At 49.3% G+C, this 19,357-nt stretch overlaps 1 protein-coding gene across 5 annotated transcripts in view; it reads left to right on the top strand.

Moving 5' to 3' along the window:
- Nucleotides 1-17,261, top strand: part of LOC309523274 (uncharacterized protein) — a 36,962-nt gene extending 19,701 nt beyond the window's left edge. For 3 of the 5 annotated variants that reach the window (XM_082207059.1, XM_082207058.1, XM_082207055.1), the window contains 6 exons: nt 1,012-1,138; nt 1,980-2,093; nt 2,589-2,756; nt 3,647-3,748; nt 11,985-12,074; nt 15,067-17,261. In XM_082207059.1, coding sequence (XP_082063185.1) covers nt 1,012-1,138; nt 1,980-2,093; nt 2,589-2,756; nt 3,647-3,748; nt 11,985-12,074; nt 15,067-17,021 — 2,556 coding nt within the window. In that variant the 3' untranslated portion in view covers nt 17,022-17,261. The remainder of the gene's footprint in view (nt 1-1,011; nt 1,139-1,979; nt 2,094-2,588; nt 2,757-3,646; nt 3,749-11,984; nt 12,075-15,066) is intronic. The other 2 variants (XM_082207056.1, XM_082207057.1) reach the window with 2 other exon arrangements.
- The last annotated feature ends 2,096 nt before the right edge of the window (nt 17,262-19,357 follow it).

The raw sequence follows: 19,357 nt of genomic DNA, 5'->3' as shown, positions 1-19,357 counted from the left end.
GAAAGGACTATGATGAATTAGGATCGGAAAAAACATTTATAAGTTGCTATAAAATTTGGACAAGAGGATGCAGAAAGGGGAGGTATGGGGAAGTCCGAGGAAAGAAGTTTATGAAAGGACATTTTGAAATTATATTTGTTTGTTTGTCTGTTTTTCTTTTATGTTTGTTTGTTATAAAAACTCTTGTAAAACCAATAAAAATTTTATAAAAAAAAACAAAACAAAATGGACAAAGGTCTGGAAACGATGCCCTATAAGGAACGGCTAAGGGAGCTGGGCATGTTTAGCCTGGAGAAGAGGAGGTTAAGGGGTGATATGATAGCCATGTTCAAATATATAAAAGGATGTCACATAGAGGAGGGAGAAAGGTTGTTTTCTGCTGCTCCAGAGAAGTGGACATGGAGCAATGGATCCAAACTACAAGAAAGAAGATTCCACCTAAACATTAGGAAGAACTTCCTGACAGTAAGAGCTGTTCGACAGTGGAATTTGCTGCCAAGGAGTGTGGTGGAGTCTCCTACTTTGGAGGTCTTTAAGCAGAGGCTTGACAACCATATGTCAGGAGTGCTCTGATGGTGTTTCCTGCTTGGCAGGGGGTTGGACTCGATGGCCCTTGTGGTCTCTTCCAACTCTATGATTCTAAGATTCTAAGAGTCCACTCACTTCTGGGTTTCAGTAGTTCAGGAGCTGATTTGTTCGGGAGCCAAGGCATTCGAGATCCAAGGTACGACTGTATGTGATTGGATCCCATGTACAAATAGCAGCCACCCAGAATAAGGTTACTAGATGTCCCTGTTTCCCGGGGACAGTCTCCAGATTTACAAATTTTGTCACGTTTCCTGACAAAATCCATCTTATTTAGTAGGAAATTGAAAAGTGTCCCCGGATTCATTGAGAAAAATCTGGTAACCTTAGCCCAGAAGCATCCCAAGTCATAGTTATCTGTAGCAACAGGGAACTTAGTAATTGCATCACACTTTTCCTAAATGTTGCTATTTCCTTTCCTTCCAGGGCTGTGTGGCTTTTGAGGATGTGGCTGTGTACTTCACAGAGAGTGAGTGGTGTCTATTGGATACACATGAAAAGGCTTTGTACCGGGACGTCATGCAGGAAAATTATGGGCATGTTGCCTCTTTAGGTAAGTGCCCCTTTTTCTCAACTTTTGATAAGAAATGTAATTCTCTTCCCTCCCCTCCACCCCTTTCATTCAGAAATTCATTTCAACACACACTTCTGATGGTGTGGGACTTGCTGTAGGAGAGAGGTACTCGTATCTTGTAGCATAGAAAGCAAATTATTATAATGTGTCTGGTATTAGTACAGTGGTACCTCGGGTTACATATGCTTCAGGTTACATACGCTTCAGGTTACAGACTCCGCTAACCCAGAAATAGTACCTCAGGTTAAGAACTTTGCTTCAGGATGAGAACAGAAATCGTGCAGCAGCGGCAGAGGAGGCCCCATTAGCTAAAGTGGTGCTTCAGGTTAAGAACAGTTTCACGATAAGAACGGACCTCCAGAACGAATTAAGTTCTTAACCTGAGGTACCACTGTACTCAGTTCCTAACACTGAAAAGATATCTTTTGGGGGTGGATGAGCTCTTAGTTGCTTTTTTTTTACTTTTACTTTTCTTATTTGCATTTGTTAATGTTTTGAAATTCAATCAAAACAATTTGGGGGGAAAACACATAAATGACAATCATTAAAATAATAAACTGTAATATAAAAAATATCTACTAAGATACAGTTCATAAAAAACAATAGAAGCTTTATATACAGGCTCGTTGAGTGAACTTGCCCTGTGCTGACTTCAAATCCTTAATTCCCCGCAATTTCTTCTTCTTTATTTTTTCGTCAGTTTTTAAATGGAATTATTTGGTAGCCAGTTCAGTCATGCCAAAATTGGTGTTATATGTTCTGACTATCATGCTCTGGGCAGCCCCACATATTACTCGAGTTTCTTCTGTTCCCTGGACAGGTTTTCGAGTTGTTAAACCCAACTTGATCTCCCAGCTTGAGCAAGAGGAAGACCCATGGATCCCAGACCAGCCAATTGTGGAGGAAAAGGAGATCATTTTGGAGCCTGACACAGGTGGGGAAGCTGAGACACCACCCCAATACACATTGAATCCAGTATAAAGGGACCTCTGACTGTTAGGTCCAGTCACGGATGACTCTGGGGTTGCGGCGCTCACCTCGCTTTACTGGCCGAGGGAGCTGGCGTTTGTCCGCAGACAGCTTCCGGGTCATGTGGCCAGCATGACTAATCCGCTTCTGGCGAACCAGAGCAGTGCGCAGAAATACTGTTTACCTTCCCGCCGGAGTGGTACCTATTTATCTACTTGCACTTTGACGTGCTTTCGAACTGCTAGGTTGGCAGGAGCAGGGACTGAGCAAGAGGAGCTCAACCGCCAACCTGATCGGCAAGCCCTAGGCTCTGTGGTTTAGACCACAGTGCCACCCACGTCCCTGAATCCAGTATACATTGGGCTAAACTCTGGAACACAATTTTGGGTTCTGCTCCTGTCTAGAGTGATGAAATGTCCCTCTTAACCATAATCTTTCTCACATATTTCCTGTGAACCAGAGATTCCTGATGTGATAATAAAGCTGGAGGAGGAAGAAGAAGAAGAAGAAGAAGAAGAAGAAGAAGAAGAAGAAGAAGGAGGAGGAGGAGGAGGAGGAGGAGGAGGGGAGCAGCTTTGGGTTCTGGACCACCAGTGGCAAAAGTCCTTCCCAGGTACTGCCAGATCAGGTGAGGGGTGGAAATTAGGACCAAGAGGATGGCCAGACGGCACGTTGCTTTAACAAGATACAAATAATAGAGGATGCAAGATGAACAAACAGGGACGCGGGTAGCGCTGTGGGTTAAACCACAGAGCCTAGGACTTGCCGATCAGAAGGTCGGCGGTTCGAATCCCCGTGATGGGGTGAGCTCCTGCCAGCCTAGCAGTTCAAAAGCACGTCAAAGTGCAAGTAGATAAATAGGTACTGCTTCGGCGGGAAGGTAAACTGCATTTCCGTGCGCTGCTCTGGTTCACCAGAAGCGGCTTAGTCTTGCTGGCCACATGACCCGGAAGCTGTATGCCAGCTCCATCGGCCAGTAAAGCAAGATGAGTGCCGCAACCCCAGAGTCGGTCACGACTGGACCTAATGGTCAGGGGTCTCTTTACCTTTAAGATGAACAAACACCTATGAAAGCCAATAATAATAATAATAATGCAACCACAATAAGAAATATCCTAAAAAATAAAAAAATAGTGAGCGTTAAAAAACAAAAATAAATCTGGAGGACCACAAATAGTTACGGTAAGATAGCAATTGCATCCATCCTCCAAAGGCCAAATTGGAAAGTTTTGATGACCTTCTGCTACAGCGTTGAGAAGGGGGAAGATGAACTTCCCTAGGCAGCTTACAACCAGATTACAAATCAGGGGAGGGATCTGATAAGTCAAATGATAAGTAACTCTTGAACGAAAACTCTTGCGTTGCAGGGGGGCTCGACTAGATGACCCTCAGGGTCCCTTCCAACTCTACAGTTCTATTCTGATTCTCTAGTTGTGCTCTACATCTGAGGTAGGCTGTTGGAATATTGCACCTGAACGCTTCGTTTTACCTCTCCTTTCCCTACCCCCTTTGATTCAGGATTTCCCGACCTTGTGATAAAGCAGGAACAGGAAGAGGAGCCCTGCGTCCCAGAACACCCAGGAGCTGACAAAAATGCGAATGCTGCTGCAGATGAGTCAGGTGTGGTAACAGTTCATCTGATTTGGGGTTCACCACCAAGTCTCCATGATCTTTAATTTTAAAGGGTTTAGGTGGGCATTTCTCCCCAGGGCCCTCTCTCCTGTTCTGCAGGGGCACAAGGCGATCGTGGGAACACAGCAAGCTTCTCCCTGATCCTAACTCAGATCAGCTCAGTGTTTTCTCCTCCGACCAGCAGTAGTTCTTCAGGGGCACAGCCTGGGTTCTTTTTCAGACCTATTGGGGATGACTAGGACTGTACCTGAGAACTTTCTGCATAAAGACTGGGATGGTACAGTCCCTTTCGCACCAGGCCGTCCTGGGTCCTTGCAACCTGGAGCTGTCCGGATGTTTCAGCCACTGCCAGCACGACTGTCCTGGCCGGAGCTTGGCCTAGGAACCAGACCTGATCTAAAAGTCTTAAAAGTCACGGCCGCAGACTTTTATATGCACAAAAATGGAAGGGCACGTCATTACTAACAACGGAAGAATGGCTGTTAAAACTGACGGACTTAGCTGAGATGGCAAAGCTGATGTGTTTGATCAGAGAAAAGGCACTTAAAAAAAAATTATTAGAAATTTCAACACAGTAATTTTAACAAAAATACATCATCCACATTGGTTTCCCCCCTCCCTCTAAACAAAAAACCCAACCTCCCCCCACCCCCGGACTTCCCTCAACTCCTTTCTCAACACATCTTTCTGTCTGCATGTTATAAAATTGTAAAGATCCTCAAATTATCTATTTATATATTACAATAAAGAGTTTGTGAATGTTTACAGTGGTGCCTCGCAAGACGAAAATAATCCGTTCCGCGAGTCTCTTCGTCTAGCGGTTTTTTCGTCTTGCGAAGCAACCCTATTAGCGGATTAGCGCTATTAGCGGTTTAGCGGCTATTAAAGGCTTAGCGGCTTAGCGGCTAAAAGGCTATTAGCGGTTTAGAAAAGGGGGGGGAGCGAAAAAAATCGCAAGACTCGCAAGACGTTTTCGTCTTGCGAAGCAAGCCCATAGGGAAATTCGTCTTGCGAAGCGCATCGAAAAACGGAAAACCCTTTCGTCTAGCGGGTTTTTCGTCTTGTGAGGCATTCATCTTGCGGGGCACCACTGTATTCAAAACCTGCCACAGAGTCCAGTTCATTTTGTTGCTTCTTCAAATATTTCATAAAAGGTTCCCATTCATCTTTAAAATCACAGTTATTGTGATGGCCTGGGATTCCGAGTCTGAGAGCGATCCGGAGGAATCCCAGCCGGCACAGGAGTCTCCGCCTCCAGGGCCGGCTGAACTGGGGCAAGGCCTAGATGCTGAGGAAACTCAAGAGCAGGCCCCAGGTGAAACCATTCTGGCCCCAGAGGTGCTGGATGACTCAGTGGCCACAGGTGAGCCTCCTCCAGGGCCCAGTAACCCTTCGGCCTCTCCTGATCTGCAGAGGCTTAGGGCAGAGAGGCGAAGGGAGCTGGTTGCCCCCAGGAGGAGTGCTCGCCTTAAGGCCAGAGGAGGCGGGGCTCCTGGGGGTCGGGACCGCCCCTGACCTTAGAAGAGGATAAAAGCCCAGTCAGGCCAGCCCCAGGTTGCGGGAGCAACGTCGTTGTTGGCTTTGGACCTTCCTGTGTTCTTGATCTCTGCTCGGCCTCCTGTTCCTGACTATCCAGTACTCCTGTTCCCTGCTCGGCCTCCTGTTCCCGTCCATCCGGTGTTCCTGCTACCTGCTCGGCCTCCTGTTCCCGTCCATCCGGTGTTCCTGCTACCTACTCAGCCTTCTGTTCCAGCGTTCCTGTTCCCCGCCCGGCTCTCTGCATCGGACCTCGCCCCTCTTCGTGTGGACTCTGCTACACTCACGGTACCTTACCCCTGGGACCAGCACAGTTTGCTCCCGCCTCCTCCCGCACTCCCCCTTCGTAGGGGTGCGTTCGGGAAGAGTCAGAGGCCATGGCCGACCAAGCGGCTACACTGTTGGCAATAGCCCAGGAGAACCAGGCTTTGAGGCACACCGTGCAGCAGCTCAGTAACGCGATTACGGCACTGCAGCAGCGTTTGGACGCCCTACCGGCTCCTGGGGCCGACGCCCCGGCTTCTGGCAAGTACCCAGTGGCCTTGCCTGAGAAATTTGATGGGGCCCCGGCCAGCTTTCCCATGTTCCTTGCCCAGGCCAAGCTGTATATTCAGGGGCGCGCCCGGAACTTCCCTGACGACCACACCAAGGTGCATTTCTTGATTAGTTTGTTAAAGGACCAGGCGGCCAAGTGGGCGTTGCCGCTGCTCAGGCAAGACTCCCCCTTACTGACAGACTACGGGGGGTTTTGCAATCTGTTGGAGGCCGCGTTCGGCAACCCCCAGAAGGGAAGTCAAGCCAACCGGGCGATTCGGCGGTTGAGGCAGGGCAAGACCACGGTGGCCGCATACACCACAGAATTCCGGCTGCTGGCACAGGACTTGACCTGGAACGACTCGGCTCTCCGGGACCAGTATCTCGAGGGGCTTTCAGATGAGATACTGGACCAGCTGGCCACAATGGAACGCCCCACCACGCTGGACACCCTTATTCAATGGAGCCTACAGATTGACGATCGGCTAGAGGACCGGCGTCAGGCTCGGGACCGCCGGCACCTCCAGTTCTTGGCTCCAGTGTCTACCAGCAGTCCCACGGGCCCAGCTAAGTCATTGGAGGAACCTAAGCAGCTTGGGGCAGTGCGGCCACGCCTCTCCCCCGCAGAGAAGTCGCGGCGTCGGGAGGGGAATCTATGTCTCTATTGTGGCGGAAGCGGACACTATGTAAGGTCCTGTCCTGAGAAACGCCGGCCGCAGGGAAACCACCAAACCCCAGTAGCTGATGGCCCTGGCTACCTGGGGTCCCAAACAGCACAGAAAGGGGCCGCACCAATTGAATTACAACACCTTATGGTTCCGGTACATCTATACCCTCCAGGAGGGCCATGGATTCTTACCCATGCGCTGGTGGATTCGGGCGCAACCCGCTCTTATATGGACGCTGCTTTTGCTGCCCAGCATCGGGTGCCACTTCGGAACAAGCCAGAACCGGTGCAGGTGGAGGCAATCGACGGACGGCCCCTGCGTTCGGGTGCCGTCACTCAGGAGACTCAGCCCCTGTTCCTGTGCCTCCAGCAGCACCGTGAGATGCGAACTCTGGATATTGCCTCCATGCCCCGGTTCCCCCTGGTGCTTGGGATGGACTGGCTGGAGGCTCACAATGTGCGGATTGACTGGGTCAAATGGACTGTACACTTCCCAGACCCCAGTTCTCCTGCTGAGACTGAGATGCTAGCAGCTGCGCCCACTGAGGAGGTGGCTGCAACGCTCCCCGCTGAATACCGGGAATATCACGACGTGTTTGAGGAACGGGGGGCAGACCAGCTGCCGCCGCATCGGTCCTTTGACTGTGGCATAGACCTCCAGCCCGGAGCGCCTCTACCGGTGAGTCGCTTATACTCGTTAACAGAGCCAGAGCGCGAGGCTTTACAGGACTTCTTGCGCAAGAACCTGGAGCGTGGGTTCATTAGGCCTTCTACCTCGCCCACTGCTGCGCCGGTGCTCTTTGTTAAAAAGAAATGTGGAGAGCTCCGCCTTTGCCATGATTACCGGGCCCTGAACAAAATTACCATCCCGGACCGGTACCCCTTGCCCCTTATTTCGGAGTTACTGGAGCGGGTGCAAGGGGCGCAGGTGTTCACCAAGCTAGACCTCCGGGGTGCCTACAATTTGATTCGGATCCGCGCCGGGGATGAGTGTACGGACAGTTCGAATACCTGGTTATGCCCTTTGGTTTGTGCAACGCGCCTGCTGTGTTCCAACGGTACATCAACCACGTGTTCCAGGACTTGCTAGACAAGTACGTGGTGGTGTACTTGGATGACATTCTGGTTTACTCCCGTGACCTGGTGTGCCACGAAGGCCATGTCCGGACCGTGCTGCAGCGCTTGCGTGAGCATCGTCTGTATGCAAAGCTCAGCAAGTGCGAGTTTCATCAGCGGTCAGTGGACTTCCTGGGTCACCGACTCTCACCAGGTGGGGTGCAGATGGATCCTGGGAAGGTGGCAGCGGTTCGAGAATGGGCGGCACCTCGGAACCGCAAGGACCTACAGCGTTTCCTGGGGTTCGCCAACTATTACCGGACCTTCATTGCGGACTATGCTCACCGCACCACCCCGTTGACCCGACTACTGCGCCCCAAGACGCCGTTTTCCTGGGACAAGGAGGCGGAGGAGGAGTTTCAAGGGTTGAAGGCCTGTTTCCAGAGAGCGCCAATCTTGCAACATCCGGATCCTTCTCGACCCTTTGTGGTAGAGACTGACGCCTCCAGTACGGCTCTCGGTGCCGTCTTGTCTCAGCAGCACGGGCCGGAAGCGCCACTTTTACCCTGCGCCTTCTATTCCCGCCAGCTCCTCCCAGCGGAGCGTAACTATACCGTGTGGGAGCGGGAACTACTGGCCATCAAGGTGGCCTTTGAGGTTTGGCGCCATCATCTTGAAGGAGCACGACACCCGGTGGAGGTGAGAACCGACCACCGGAACCTGGAATACCTCCAGACCACCCGCAAGCTGAACCAAAGGCAGATCCGGTGGGCGCTGTTCTTTTCCCGGTTCCAGTTCCGGATCCGCTACATCCCTAGCTCCCAAAACCAGAAGGCGGATGCCCTGTCCCGGAAACCCGAAGACAACGTAGACACGGTTCAGCAAGCAGCACCCACCACGATCCTACCACCAGCTGCATTCCTGGCCACCCAGGAGGTTGAGCCACTGCAGGCTCGGGTGCGGGAACAGCAGCGGGTCGACGCTTGGGCCCAGGAACGACTCCGGGAACTGGCCGAAGGATCATGCCCTCAGTATCCAGGGCTGGTCTCGCATCAGGGTCTTCTGCTGCACCACGGGCACCTGTACATCCCATCAGGGCCGCTGCGGGCTGAGATTCTCCGGATGACCCATGATGCGCCAGCGGCGGGGCACTTTGGGCGGTATCGGACCACCCATCTGGTAAGCCGTGAGTTTTGGTGGCCCCGTTTGAAGGCCGATGTGGCTCGCTACGTCGCTGGTTGTGACGTCTGCAGGCGGGCCAAGGGGCCTACCGGGCGACCCCCCGGCCTTCTTCAGCCGTTGCCGGTTCCACCACGTCCTTGGCACACAGTCTCTTTGGACTTTGTAGTGGAGTTACCCCCGTCTCGTGGCTGCACCTGCCTTCTAGTTTTCTCCGACCACTTCACGAAGATGGTGCACTGTGCCCCCTGCCCATCCGTACCCTCAGCTAAGGAAACCGCGCAGCTGTACCTTCAGCATGTCTTCCGCCTGCATGGCCTACCTGAGCGTGTAGTGTCCGACCGTGGCGTTCAGTTCACGTCCCGGTTTTGGCGTGCTTTGCACCAGGCCCTCGGGACAGAGGTCTGTCTCTCATCTGCTTACCACCCACAGACTGATGGCCAGACAGAACGGGCGAACGCGGTGCTGGAACAGTACCTCCGGTGTTACTGCAGCTACCAGCAGGACGACTGGGTCGACCACCTAGCATTGGCGGAGTTTGCTTATAACAACGCGGTGAATGCGTCCACCCAGCAGACCCCGTTCCAAGCCAGTTATGGTTTTCATCCACGGTTGTTTCCGGATGTGCTGCCGGCATCTGCGGTCCCTGCGGTGACAGAGTGGCTTCAGGAGCTCCAGTCCCAGCAACAGCTGTTGATGGAGCAGCTGCGCCAGGCCAAGGAGGCGTACAAGGTCCAGGCCGACCGCCACCGCCAGGTGGGGCCGGAACTTCACGTCGGTGACCTGGTGTGGCTTTCCACTCGCCACCTCCACCCTTCTCGACCTTCGCGGAAGCTGGACGCCCGGTTCACCGGCCCGTTCCCTATCGTGAACCAGGTCTCGCCTGTGGCATTCCGTCTCCGGTTGCCAACACACCTGAAGGTTCACCCGGTATTCCACAGGTCCCTTCTGAGTCCGGTGGCCCCACCCGACGAGTTCCACCCGAACCGTCCCCGACCGCAGCCAGTTTTGGTGCAGGGAGAGCCTAAGTACGAGGTGGAACGCATTCTGGACTCCCGATACCGCAGGGGAAGGCTGCAGTATCTCATTGACTGGAAGGGGTATGGGCCAGAGGACCGTTCCTGGGAACCAGCGGCCAACGTCCACGCGCCTGCCTGCATCCGAGAGTTTCATGCGGCGTACCCCAGCAAGCCGGGTCCGGACCCTCAAGTGAGGGGGGGGCCTGGGAGGGGGGATGGTGTGATGGCCTGGGATTCCGAGTCTGAGAGCGATCCGGAGGAATCCCAGCCGGCACAGGAGTCCCCGCCTCCAGGGCCGGCTGAACTGGGGCAAGGCCTAGATGCTGAGGAAACTCAAGAGCAGGCCCCAGGTGAAACCATTCTGGCCCCAGAGGTGCTGGATGACTCAGTGGCCACAGGTGAGCCTCCTCCAGGGCCCAGTAACCCTTCGGCCTCTCCTGATCTGCAGAGGCTTAGGGCAGAGAGGCGAAGTGAGCTGGTTGCCCCCAGGAGGAGTGCTCGCCTTAAGGCCAGAGGAGGCGGGGCTCCTGGGGGTCGGGACCGCCCCTGACCTTAGAAGAGGATAAAAGCCCAGTCAGGCCAGCCCCAGGTTGCGGGAGCAACGTCGTTGTTGGCTTCGGACCTTCCTGTGTTCTTGATCTCTGCTCGGCCTCCTGTTCCTGACTATCCAGTACTCCTGTTCCCTGCTCGGCCTCCTGTTCCCGTCCATCCGGTGTTCCTGCTACCTGCTCGGCCTCCTGTTCCCGTCCATCCGGTGTTCCTGCTACCTACTCAGCCTTCTGTTCCAGCGTTCCTGTTCCCCGCCCGGCTCTCTGCATCGGACCTCGCCCCTCTTCGTGTGGACTCTGCTACACTCACGGTACCTTACCCCCGGGACCAGCACAGTTATCCTTGTCACGTAATCTGTGTGTCAGTTTTGCCAATTCCGCATAGTCCATCAGTTTTTCTTGCCACCGTTCTTTCGTCGGGATTTCCTCATTCTTCCATCCTTGTGCTATTAAGACTCTTGCTGCCGTTGTTGCGTACAGATAGAAAAGGCACTTTTGTTAAAGACTGGAAAAGTCTCTTAGACTTTTTGTGTGAAAAAGACAATGAGGATTGAAGATAATGTTTGTTTATAGAAAGTTAGAAAGTGGCTTTGTTGGGTGTTATATTCGATTGAACAAAGTGAATATTATTTTTACATAGCGGACAGATGCAGAATAAGAAGTTATTTATTTTCTATATCTTATTCTCCTATCTTTCTCTTTTACCCTCTTTTCTACTTTTTAAATTTTCTTTCTTTTTCTTTCTCCCCCCCCCTTTTGTGATTTTATTGTATCTAGATAAAAGTCTTGGCTTGTTTTTTTAAAAAGGGAGAAGATAATAAGATTTGTACAGTGGTACCCCGCAAGACGAATGCCTCGCAAGACGGAAAACCCGCAAGACGAAAGGGTTTTCTGTTTTGGAGGCGCTTCGCAAGACGAATTTCCCTATGGGCTTGCTTCGCAAGACGAAAGCCCATAGGGAAATCTCCGGGGACCTGTTTTAAATTTCTGGCGGTCGGGAACAAAGACTTTTGCCCCCCGCCGGCCTTCAGAAGAGGTCCAGGACCTCTTCTGAAGGCCGGCGGGGGGCAAAAGTCTTTGCTCCCCCCCCGCCTGCCTTCCCGGGACAGCGGAGACTTCTCCGCTGCCCCGGGCGATCTTAAAATGCTGGCGGGCGGGAGCGAAGCGTTCGCTGCCGACCCCCAGCATTTTAAAATCTCCCTGGGACAGCAGAGACTTCGCTCCCGCCCGCCAGCATTTTAAAATCGCCCCGGGACAGCAGGGGCTTTTAAAATGCTGGCGGTTGGCAGCAAAGCCCTCCTGTCCCCGGAGCTTGCGGGGCGGGAGGTGGGAAGAAGGGCTTTTCTTCCCACAGCCAGCCTTCAGAACAGCCTTCTGAAGGCTGGCAGTGGGAAGGAAAGCCCTTGTCCCCCCCCCCTCAGCCTTCAGAAGAGGTCGGGGGACAGACTGTCCCCGGACCTGGTCTGACGGCGGTTTCCCTAGGAACGCATTAATTGATTTTCAATGCATTCCTATGGGAAACCGTGCTTCGCAAGACGAAAAACTCGCAAGAAGAAAAAACTTGCGGAACGAAATAATTTCGTCTTGCGAGGCACCACTGTATTTTTCTCTGTAAGCCTTAATAAAATTTATTTAAAAAAATAAAAAATTATGAAACCTTCTCTGATCTCCTTCCTCCTAAACAGGATTTCCTGGTATAATAATAAAGCTGGAACTGAAAGGAGAGACCTGGGCCCAAGATTTCCAAGAAACTGAGGAAAGGGCAACTGTTTCAGGTGAGGCAAACCACAGTGCCAACAGCAGGAAACAGGAAGAAGTTTGGCAGGAAGCTAGTCTCCACTAGCCAGATAAAAAGAGGGTGCCTGGGACACGAAGAAAAGGCTAAAGCAGGGGTGAGGCAACCTAAGGCCTGGGGGCGAGATGCGGCCCAATCACCTTCTCAGTCCGGCTTGCGGATGGTCCGGGAATCAGCATGTTTTTACATGAGTAGAATGTGTGCTTTTATTTAAAATGCATCTCTATGCATTTTACGAAAAATTCGCTAGACAAAAAAACTCGCAGAATGAATTAATTTCGTCTTGCGAGGCACCACTGTATGCACAATACAACATGCAAATAAAATAACATTCAACATTCATTAAAATAATATAGAATATTATTAAATATCAGCATTTCAAATGAAACAGAAATCCACTCTTAACAGTTACAATGAGTAATTTCTAAACTCCAATCAATAAAATGCAGCAAACCACAGTGCACAACATAATTCAATGCAAAATGAGAAGCAGAGACTGGAGGGTGGGGCAACGCAGGTGGAAAGAGGCCTTGCCTGGTGAAGTCTCTCCCCTCACAGTCTCCCCATTCTTCCCACATTTAAAAGGGCTTTGGGTGCCAATCAGCCAAAGGCCTGGTTGAAGAGGAACATTTCCGCCTGGCCCCCAAAGGTGTATAATGAAGGTGCCAGGTGAGCCTCCTCCTTGGGGAGAAAATTCCACCTCCTTTTGGTCTCGGAAGTTCCAGTCAAACTGCACTGGCAGCATCGATCAAAGTGAGGATCCCTTCTGGTTCTCTCTAAAGATCTGCTCATAAGGTGTAGAAAAGCTGTACAGAAAGGCTATCCGTAACCATAGAATCATAGAATAGAATCATAGAATCATAGAGTTGGAAGAGACCACAAGGGCCATCGAGTCCAACCCCCTGCCAAGCAGGAAACACCATCAGAGCACTCCTGACATATGGTTGTCAAGCCTCTGCTTAAAGACCTCCAAAGTAGGAGACTCCACCACACTCCTTGGCAGCAAATTCCACTGTTGAACAGCTCTTACTGTCAGGAAGTTCTTCCTAATGTTTAGGTGGAATCTTCTTTCTTGTAGTTTGGATCCATTGCTCCGTGTCCGCTTCTCTGGAGCAGCAGAAAACAACCTTTCTCCCTCCTCTATATGACATCCTTTTATATATTTGAACATGGCTATCATATCACCCCTTAACCTCCTCTTCTCCAGGCTAAACATGCCCAAGCTCCCTTAGCAGTTCCTCATAAGGCATCGTTTCCAGGCCTTTGACCATTTTGGTTGCCCTCCTCTGGACACGTTCCAGTTTGTCAGTGTCCTTCTTGAATTGTGGTGCCCAGAACTGGACACAGTACTCCAGGTGTGGTCTGACCAGAGCAGAATACAGTGGCACTATTACTTCCCTTGATCTAGATGCTATACTCCTATTGATGCAGCCCAGAATTGCATTGGCTTTTTTAGCTGCCGCGTCACACTGTTGGCTCATGTCAAGTTTGTGGTCAACCAAGACTCCTAGATCCTTTTCACATGTACTGCTCTCAAGCCAGGTGTCACCCATCTTGTATTTGTGCCTCTCATTTTTTTTGCCCAAGTGCAATACTTTACATTTCTCCCTGTTAAAATTCATCTTGTTTGTTTTTGCCCAGTTCTCTAATCTGTCAAGGTCGTTTTGAAGTGTGATCCTGTCCTCTGGGGTGTTAGCCACCCCTCCCAGTTTGGTGTCATCTGCAAACTTGATCAGGATGCCCTTGAGTCCATCATCCAAGTCGTTGATAAAGATGTTGAATAAGACTGGGCCCAAGACAGAACCCTGTGGCACCCCACTAGTCACTCTTCTCCAGGATGAAGAGGAACCATTGATGAGCACCCTTTGGGTTCGGTCAGTCAGCCAGTTACAAATCCACTGAGTGGTAGCATAGTCAAGACCGCATTTTACCAGCTTCTTTACAAGAATATCATGGGGCACCTTGTCAAATGCCTTGCTGAAATCAAGGTAGGCTACATCCACTGCGTTCCCTTCATCTACCAGGCTTGTAATTCTGTCAAAAAACGAGATCAGGTTAGTCTGACATGACTTATTTTTCAGAAATCCATGCTGACTATTGGTGATCACAGCATTCCTTTCTAGGTGCTCACAGACTGTTTGCTTAATGATCTGCTCCAGAATCTTCCCTGCTATTGATGTCAGACTGACTGGGCGGTAATTATTTGGGTCCTCTCTATTCCCCTTTTTGAAAATAGGGACAACATTTGCCCTCCTCCAGTCTGCTGGGACTTCGCCTGTTCTCCAGGAATTCTCAAAGATGACTGCCAGTGGTTCTGAGATCACATCTGCCAGTTCTTTTAATACTCTTGGATGCAGTTCATCTGGCCCTGGAGACTTGAATACATCTAAACTAGCCAAATATTCTTGTACTATCTCCTTAGTTATTCTGGGCAAATAGAACCATCACTGTTTGGTCAGGTTCGGGGCTTCATTTCAGATGGAACTCGCCAGAACTCGGTTCCGGCTTCTCTCAGTTGAGCGCCATTGCCATTACAGTGGTACCTCAGGTTACAGATGCTTCAGGTTACAGACTCCGCTAACTCAGAAATAGTAGCTTGGGTTAAGAACTTTGCTTCAGGATGAGAACAGAAATCATGCGGTGGCGGCGGGAGGTCCCATTAGCTAAAGTGGTACCTCAGGTTAAGAACAGTTTCAGGTTAAGAACGGACCTCCAGAACGAATTAAGTTCTTAACCTGAGGTACCACTGTATAAGTAAACAAGGGAGGTGTTCATGGTGAGTTCTGGTACCTCTTTTCCTATAAAAATAGCACTGGTCTGCTTGTCCCTTATGGAAGCCAAATTACATATCTTTATCAAGTAAACAAAACAGTGAATTGCCACATGTTTTGGTTGATGACTTCTTTCCTCAGGAGACAAACTAAGGCAATATATCTCTTACTGCTATCACAATTCTCTGTTTATCTGAACAGGCAATGGGTACATGAAAGAGGAAGGCTCCATCCCACCAGAAAGCACTCATCAAGTGGCAACGGATGAGACACTCTTGGGAACTGCCAAGGAGAGAATCTTCCAGTATCCAAAGAAGGCCGAGGTCTCTGTGAAAGAAGGCCAAGCAGGGAGGCACCAAGGAAATGCCTCTGGAAAGAGAGTGGGAAAGACTTTATCCCATGGGGGAAGTGGCATCAATGAGACCAAACTCCAAAAGAGAATCCATAAGTCTGGGAGAATGCGTAAAAAAGGAGAGGAACCATATAAATACCTAGATGACGATAAGAGATCTGGTTGGAGATATTACCTGATGACCCGTGGGAAGAGCCACGCAGGAGAGAAACTATATACGTGCTTAGTCTGTGGGAAAAGATTCTTTCGGAGATCTCATCTTATTAGACACAAGCTAAATCATACAGGGGAGAAACCATATACGTGTTCAGTCTGCGGGAAAAGCTTCAATCAAAGATCCCATCTTATTAGCCATGAAAGGACCCATACAGGGGAAAAACCGTACCCATGCTCTGTCTGTGGTAAAAACCTGAGTCGTAAGGCACTCCTTATAAGACATGAGAGAATTCATACGGGAGAGAAGCCTTACAAGTGCTCTGAGTGTGGTAAAAGCTTCTGTCAGAGCTCTGGGCTTGTTGCGCACAAGATCACCCACACAGGAGAGAAACCATATGCATGTTCAGTCTGTGGGAAAAGCTTTAGTCGCAAAGCAAGCCTTATCAGACATGAGAGAATTCATATGGGAGAGAAACCATATACATGTCCAGTCTGTGGTAAAAACTTCAGCCAGTGCTCCGGCCTCCTTCAGCATGAAAGAATTCATACAGGAGAGATCCCGTATAAGTGTTCTATCTGCGGGAAAAGTTTCAGTCGTAAAGACTGCCTTCTGGGACACAAGGGAACCCATACGGGAGAAAAACTATATTCATGCTCTATCTGTGGGAAAAGCTTCAATTGGAAAAGTTACCTGGCTGTCCATGAGAGAAGCCATAATGAAGAAAAGTCGTATATATGTGCAATCTGTGGGAAAAGCTTCAACCAAAGATCCAATCTTCTTAGCCATGAAAAAACTCATACACAAGAAAAAACGTACACGTGTTCTATCTGTGGTAAAAGCTTCATTCACAAAGTAAGCCTTATTAGACATGAACGAGTCCATACTGGAGAGACACCCTATAAATGTTCGGTATGTGGAAAAGGTTGCAGCGGGAGAACTAATCTTATTTCACACGAAAGAACTCACACGGAAGAAAGGCCCTATGCCTGCTCATTCTGCGGTAAAAGTTTCAAGCAAAGATCCAACCTCACAAGCCACGAAAGAATTCACACTGGAGAAACTCCCTTTATGTGCTCAGTCTGTGGTAAAAGCTTCAGCTGTAAAGCAAATCTTCTTGGACACATGAGAACCCACACAGGGGAGAAACCGTATTCCTGCTCAGTTTGCGGGAAAAGCTTTGGTAATAAATCACAAGTGGTCATACACGAGAGGATTCATACAGGGGAAAAACCATACACCTGCTCAGTCTGTGGGAAAAGATTCAAACACAGAACGAGCTACACCGAACACCAAAAAATCCACACGCAGGAGAGACCGTACACATGCTCAGTCTGTAGCAGAAGCTTCAGTCGTAAGGAGCACCTGATTATTCATGGGAGAATCCACACCGGAGAGAAGCCATATTCATGCTCAGTCTGTGAGAAGAGTTTCAAGCAAAAGTCAAGCCTTACTTCCCACGAGAGAAGCCACACAGGAGAGAAACCACATACATGCTCAGTCTGCGGTAAAAGTTTCAATCGACGATCAAACCTTATTCATCATGAGAGAATTCACACAGGAGAAAAACCACACCAATGCACCGTCTGTGATAAAAGTTTCCGGAGTAAAGCATACCTGAGGAGACATGAGAAAATCCATGCGAGATAAAGCAATCAATATGGGAGATGGGGTGGCAATATGGGGAGTGAAAATTGAAGTTGGTAAAAGATGGTTAAATAGAAATTATATATATATATGTAACTCCAAACCACAGTATAGCACTATAGGAATGATTCTGCGTGGCCGGCAAAAAGAGTTTGAAAAATTACACTTTGCTTTTTTTACTGTCCACAGTTACTTGATTCGCCCAAGGCAAGAACGGTTAGCTCTTAACTACGTCCTTAAGCAGAATATTAACTATGATTTTTAGGGAGATCGTAAACCACAGTTTGGTCAACTTGTTTCCCTGAACCAGTTAAGATTTTTTTTTTTTTTATAATATTTTTTATTAGTTTTACAAAAGTTAACCACAGTTTACCACAGTTTACTCAGGTTCAAATTTCACCTCGGCTGAAAATGGAAGGAAAGCTTCCCAGATTCTCCCTGTGGCTGCTCCGGAGGAGAGGAGTGGGGGAAGCAGTGAGTGGCATCATGTGTGACACAGGCCAGAGAATATAAGAGCTCCAGTTGTGGCAAAAATATCAGTCGCATCCTGCCTCTTTGGCAACAACTTGGCGCATTAGCTCTAGAGCAAATACAAAAAAATGTCAAATCTCAAAACCGTATCTCATGTTCCATAAATAAAAAGCAAATATTAGGACAAAGAGGAAAAATCAGGATGAAGACAAAGGCATATGCTGAAATGATATAAACTATATTAAATAATGAAATTTCCCCCAAAGAGATCTGTAGTACTGTGCCTACAGTATAATTGTACATACATTTCAGGACTGATAATATTTGTGGTCCACGAACTGTTTCAGTTCCGTAACAGCAAAACTTCTATTTGATGTATGCACCCTTCTAGTAACAAATCCTGCTTCTTGCCCTGTTTATTAACCCTGAATTCTCGAAGCTTTTTATTTTAGCTATAAAATATTCTGATGTGGGGTTTATAAAACAGCATTTTGTTTTACTTTGACTAAATCTATCTTGGAGTCTCTTATGTAACTTATTAAATAAAGTGCTTGACAGTTATGTCTTTTGTGATCTAGCCACTGTGGAACCTGCATAGATTCATAGAATTGTAGAGGTGGAAGGGACCTCGAGGGTCATCTAGTCCAACCCCCTGCAGTGCAGGGATCTTGGCTGAAGAATCTATGATAGAGGATCATCTAACCTCTGCTTAAAAACCTCCAAGGAAGGAGAGCCCACCACTGTCAGAAAGTTCTTCCTGGCATTTAGTTGGAATCTCCTTTCTTGCTCCTTGAATCCACCGGTATGCAGGAGAAAATAAGCTATCTCCATCTTCCAGTGACAGCCCTTTTAATCTTTAGATCCTATCTCCTCTCAGTCTTCTTTTATCCAGGCTAAGCAGCCCCAAGTCCCTCAACTGTTCCTCTTGACCTGATCATTTGTGGATTGCATACCCTCCAACATTTCTCCTTTGAAAATAGGGACGTCCCATTCCATAGTGATAATTCTACTTTTTATACCCTACACGTCTGACTGGGTTGCCCCACTCTGGGCGGCTTCCAACATATATAAAAACATAATAAAACATTAAACGTTTAAAGAAGCCTTCCCTATACAGGACTGCCTTCAGACGGCTCAGGGTCAGATAACTCCATACCCTTCAACATTTCTCCAATGAAAATAGGGACATCCTAAGGAAAAGTAGAGGGACGCAGGTGGCTCTGTGGGTTAAACCAGAGCCTAGGACTTGCCAATCAGCGGTTCGAATCCCCGCGACGGGGTGAGCTCCCGTTGCTCGGTCCCTGCTCCTGCCAACCTAGCAGTTTGAAAGCATGTCAAAGTGCAAGTAGATAAATAGGTACCGCTCCGGCGGGAAGGTAAATGGTGTTTCTGTGCGCTGCTCTGGTTCGCCAGCAGAGGCTAAGTCATGCTGGCCACATGACTGTACGCCGGCTCCCTCGGCCAATAAAGCGAGATGAGCGCCGCAACCCCAGTGTCGTCCGGGACTAGACCTGATGGTCAGGGGTCCCTTTATCTTTACCTTTAAGGAAAAGTGGGACATTCTGGGATCAAATCAGAAACCGGGACAACTTCTCTAAATCAGGGACGTCCCTGGAAATCAGGGACGTCCCTGGACTTGGAGTAAGGTTACCAGATTTTTTTCAATGAATCCGGGGACACTTTTCAACTTCCTACTAAATAGATGGATTTTGTCAGGAAACTGATTTGTAAATACGGGGACTGTCCCCGGGAAACGGGGACGTCTGGTAACCTTAACTTGAAGGGTCTGGGATTCTCCCTCCCCTTCATCTATGCTAATGAAGACACAGAACTAGATGGTATTTTTGGTTCAGCTACTAAGGTAAAAA

Source organism: Podarcis vaucheri, assembly GCF_965113315.1.
Source record: "Podarcis vaucheri genome assembly, chromosome: 2".
NCBI classification, from domain to species: domain Eukaryota; kingdom Metazoa; phylum Chordata; class Lepidosauria; order Squamata; family Lacertidae; genus Podarcis; species Podarcis vaucheri.
This window is presented reverse-complemented; position numbering and strand designations above follow the sequence as displayed.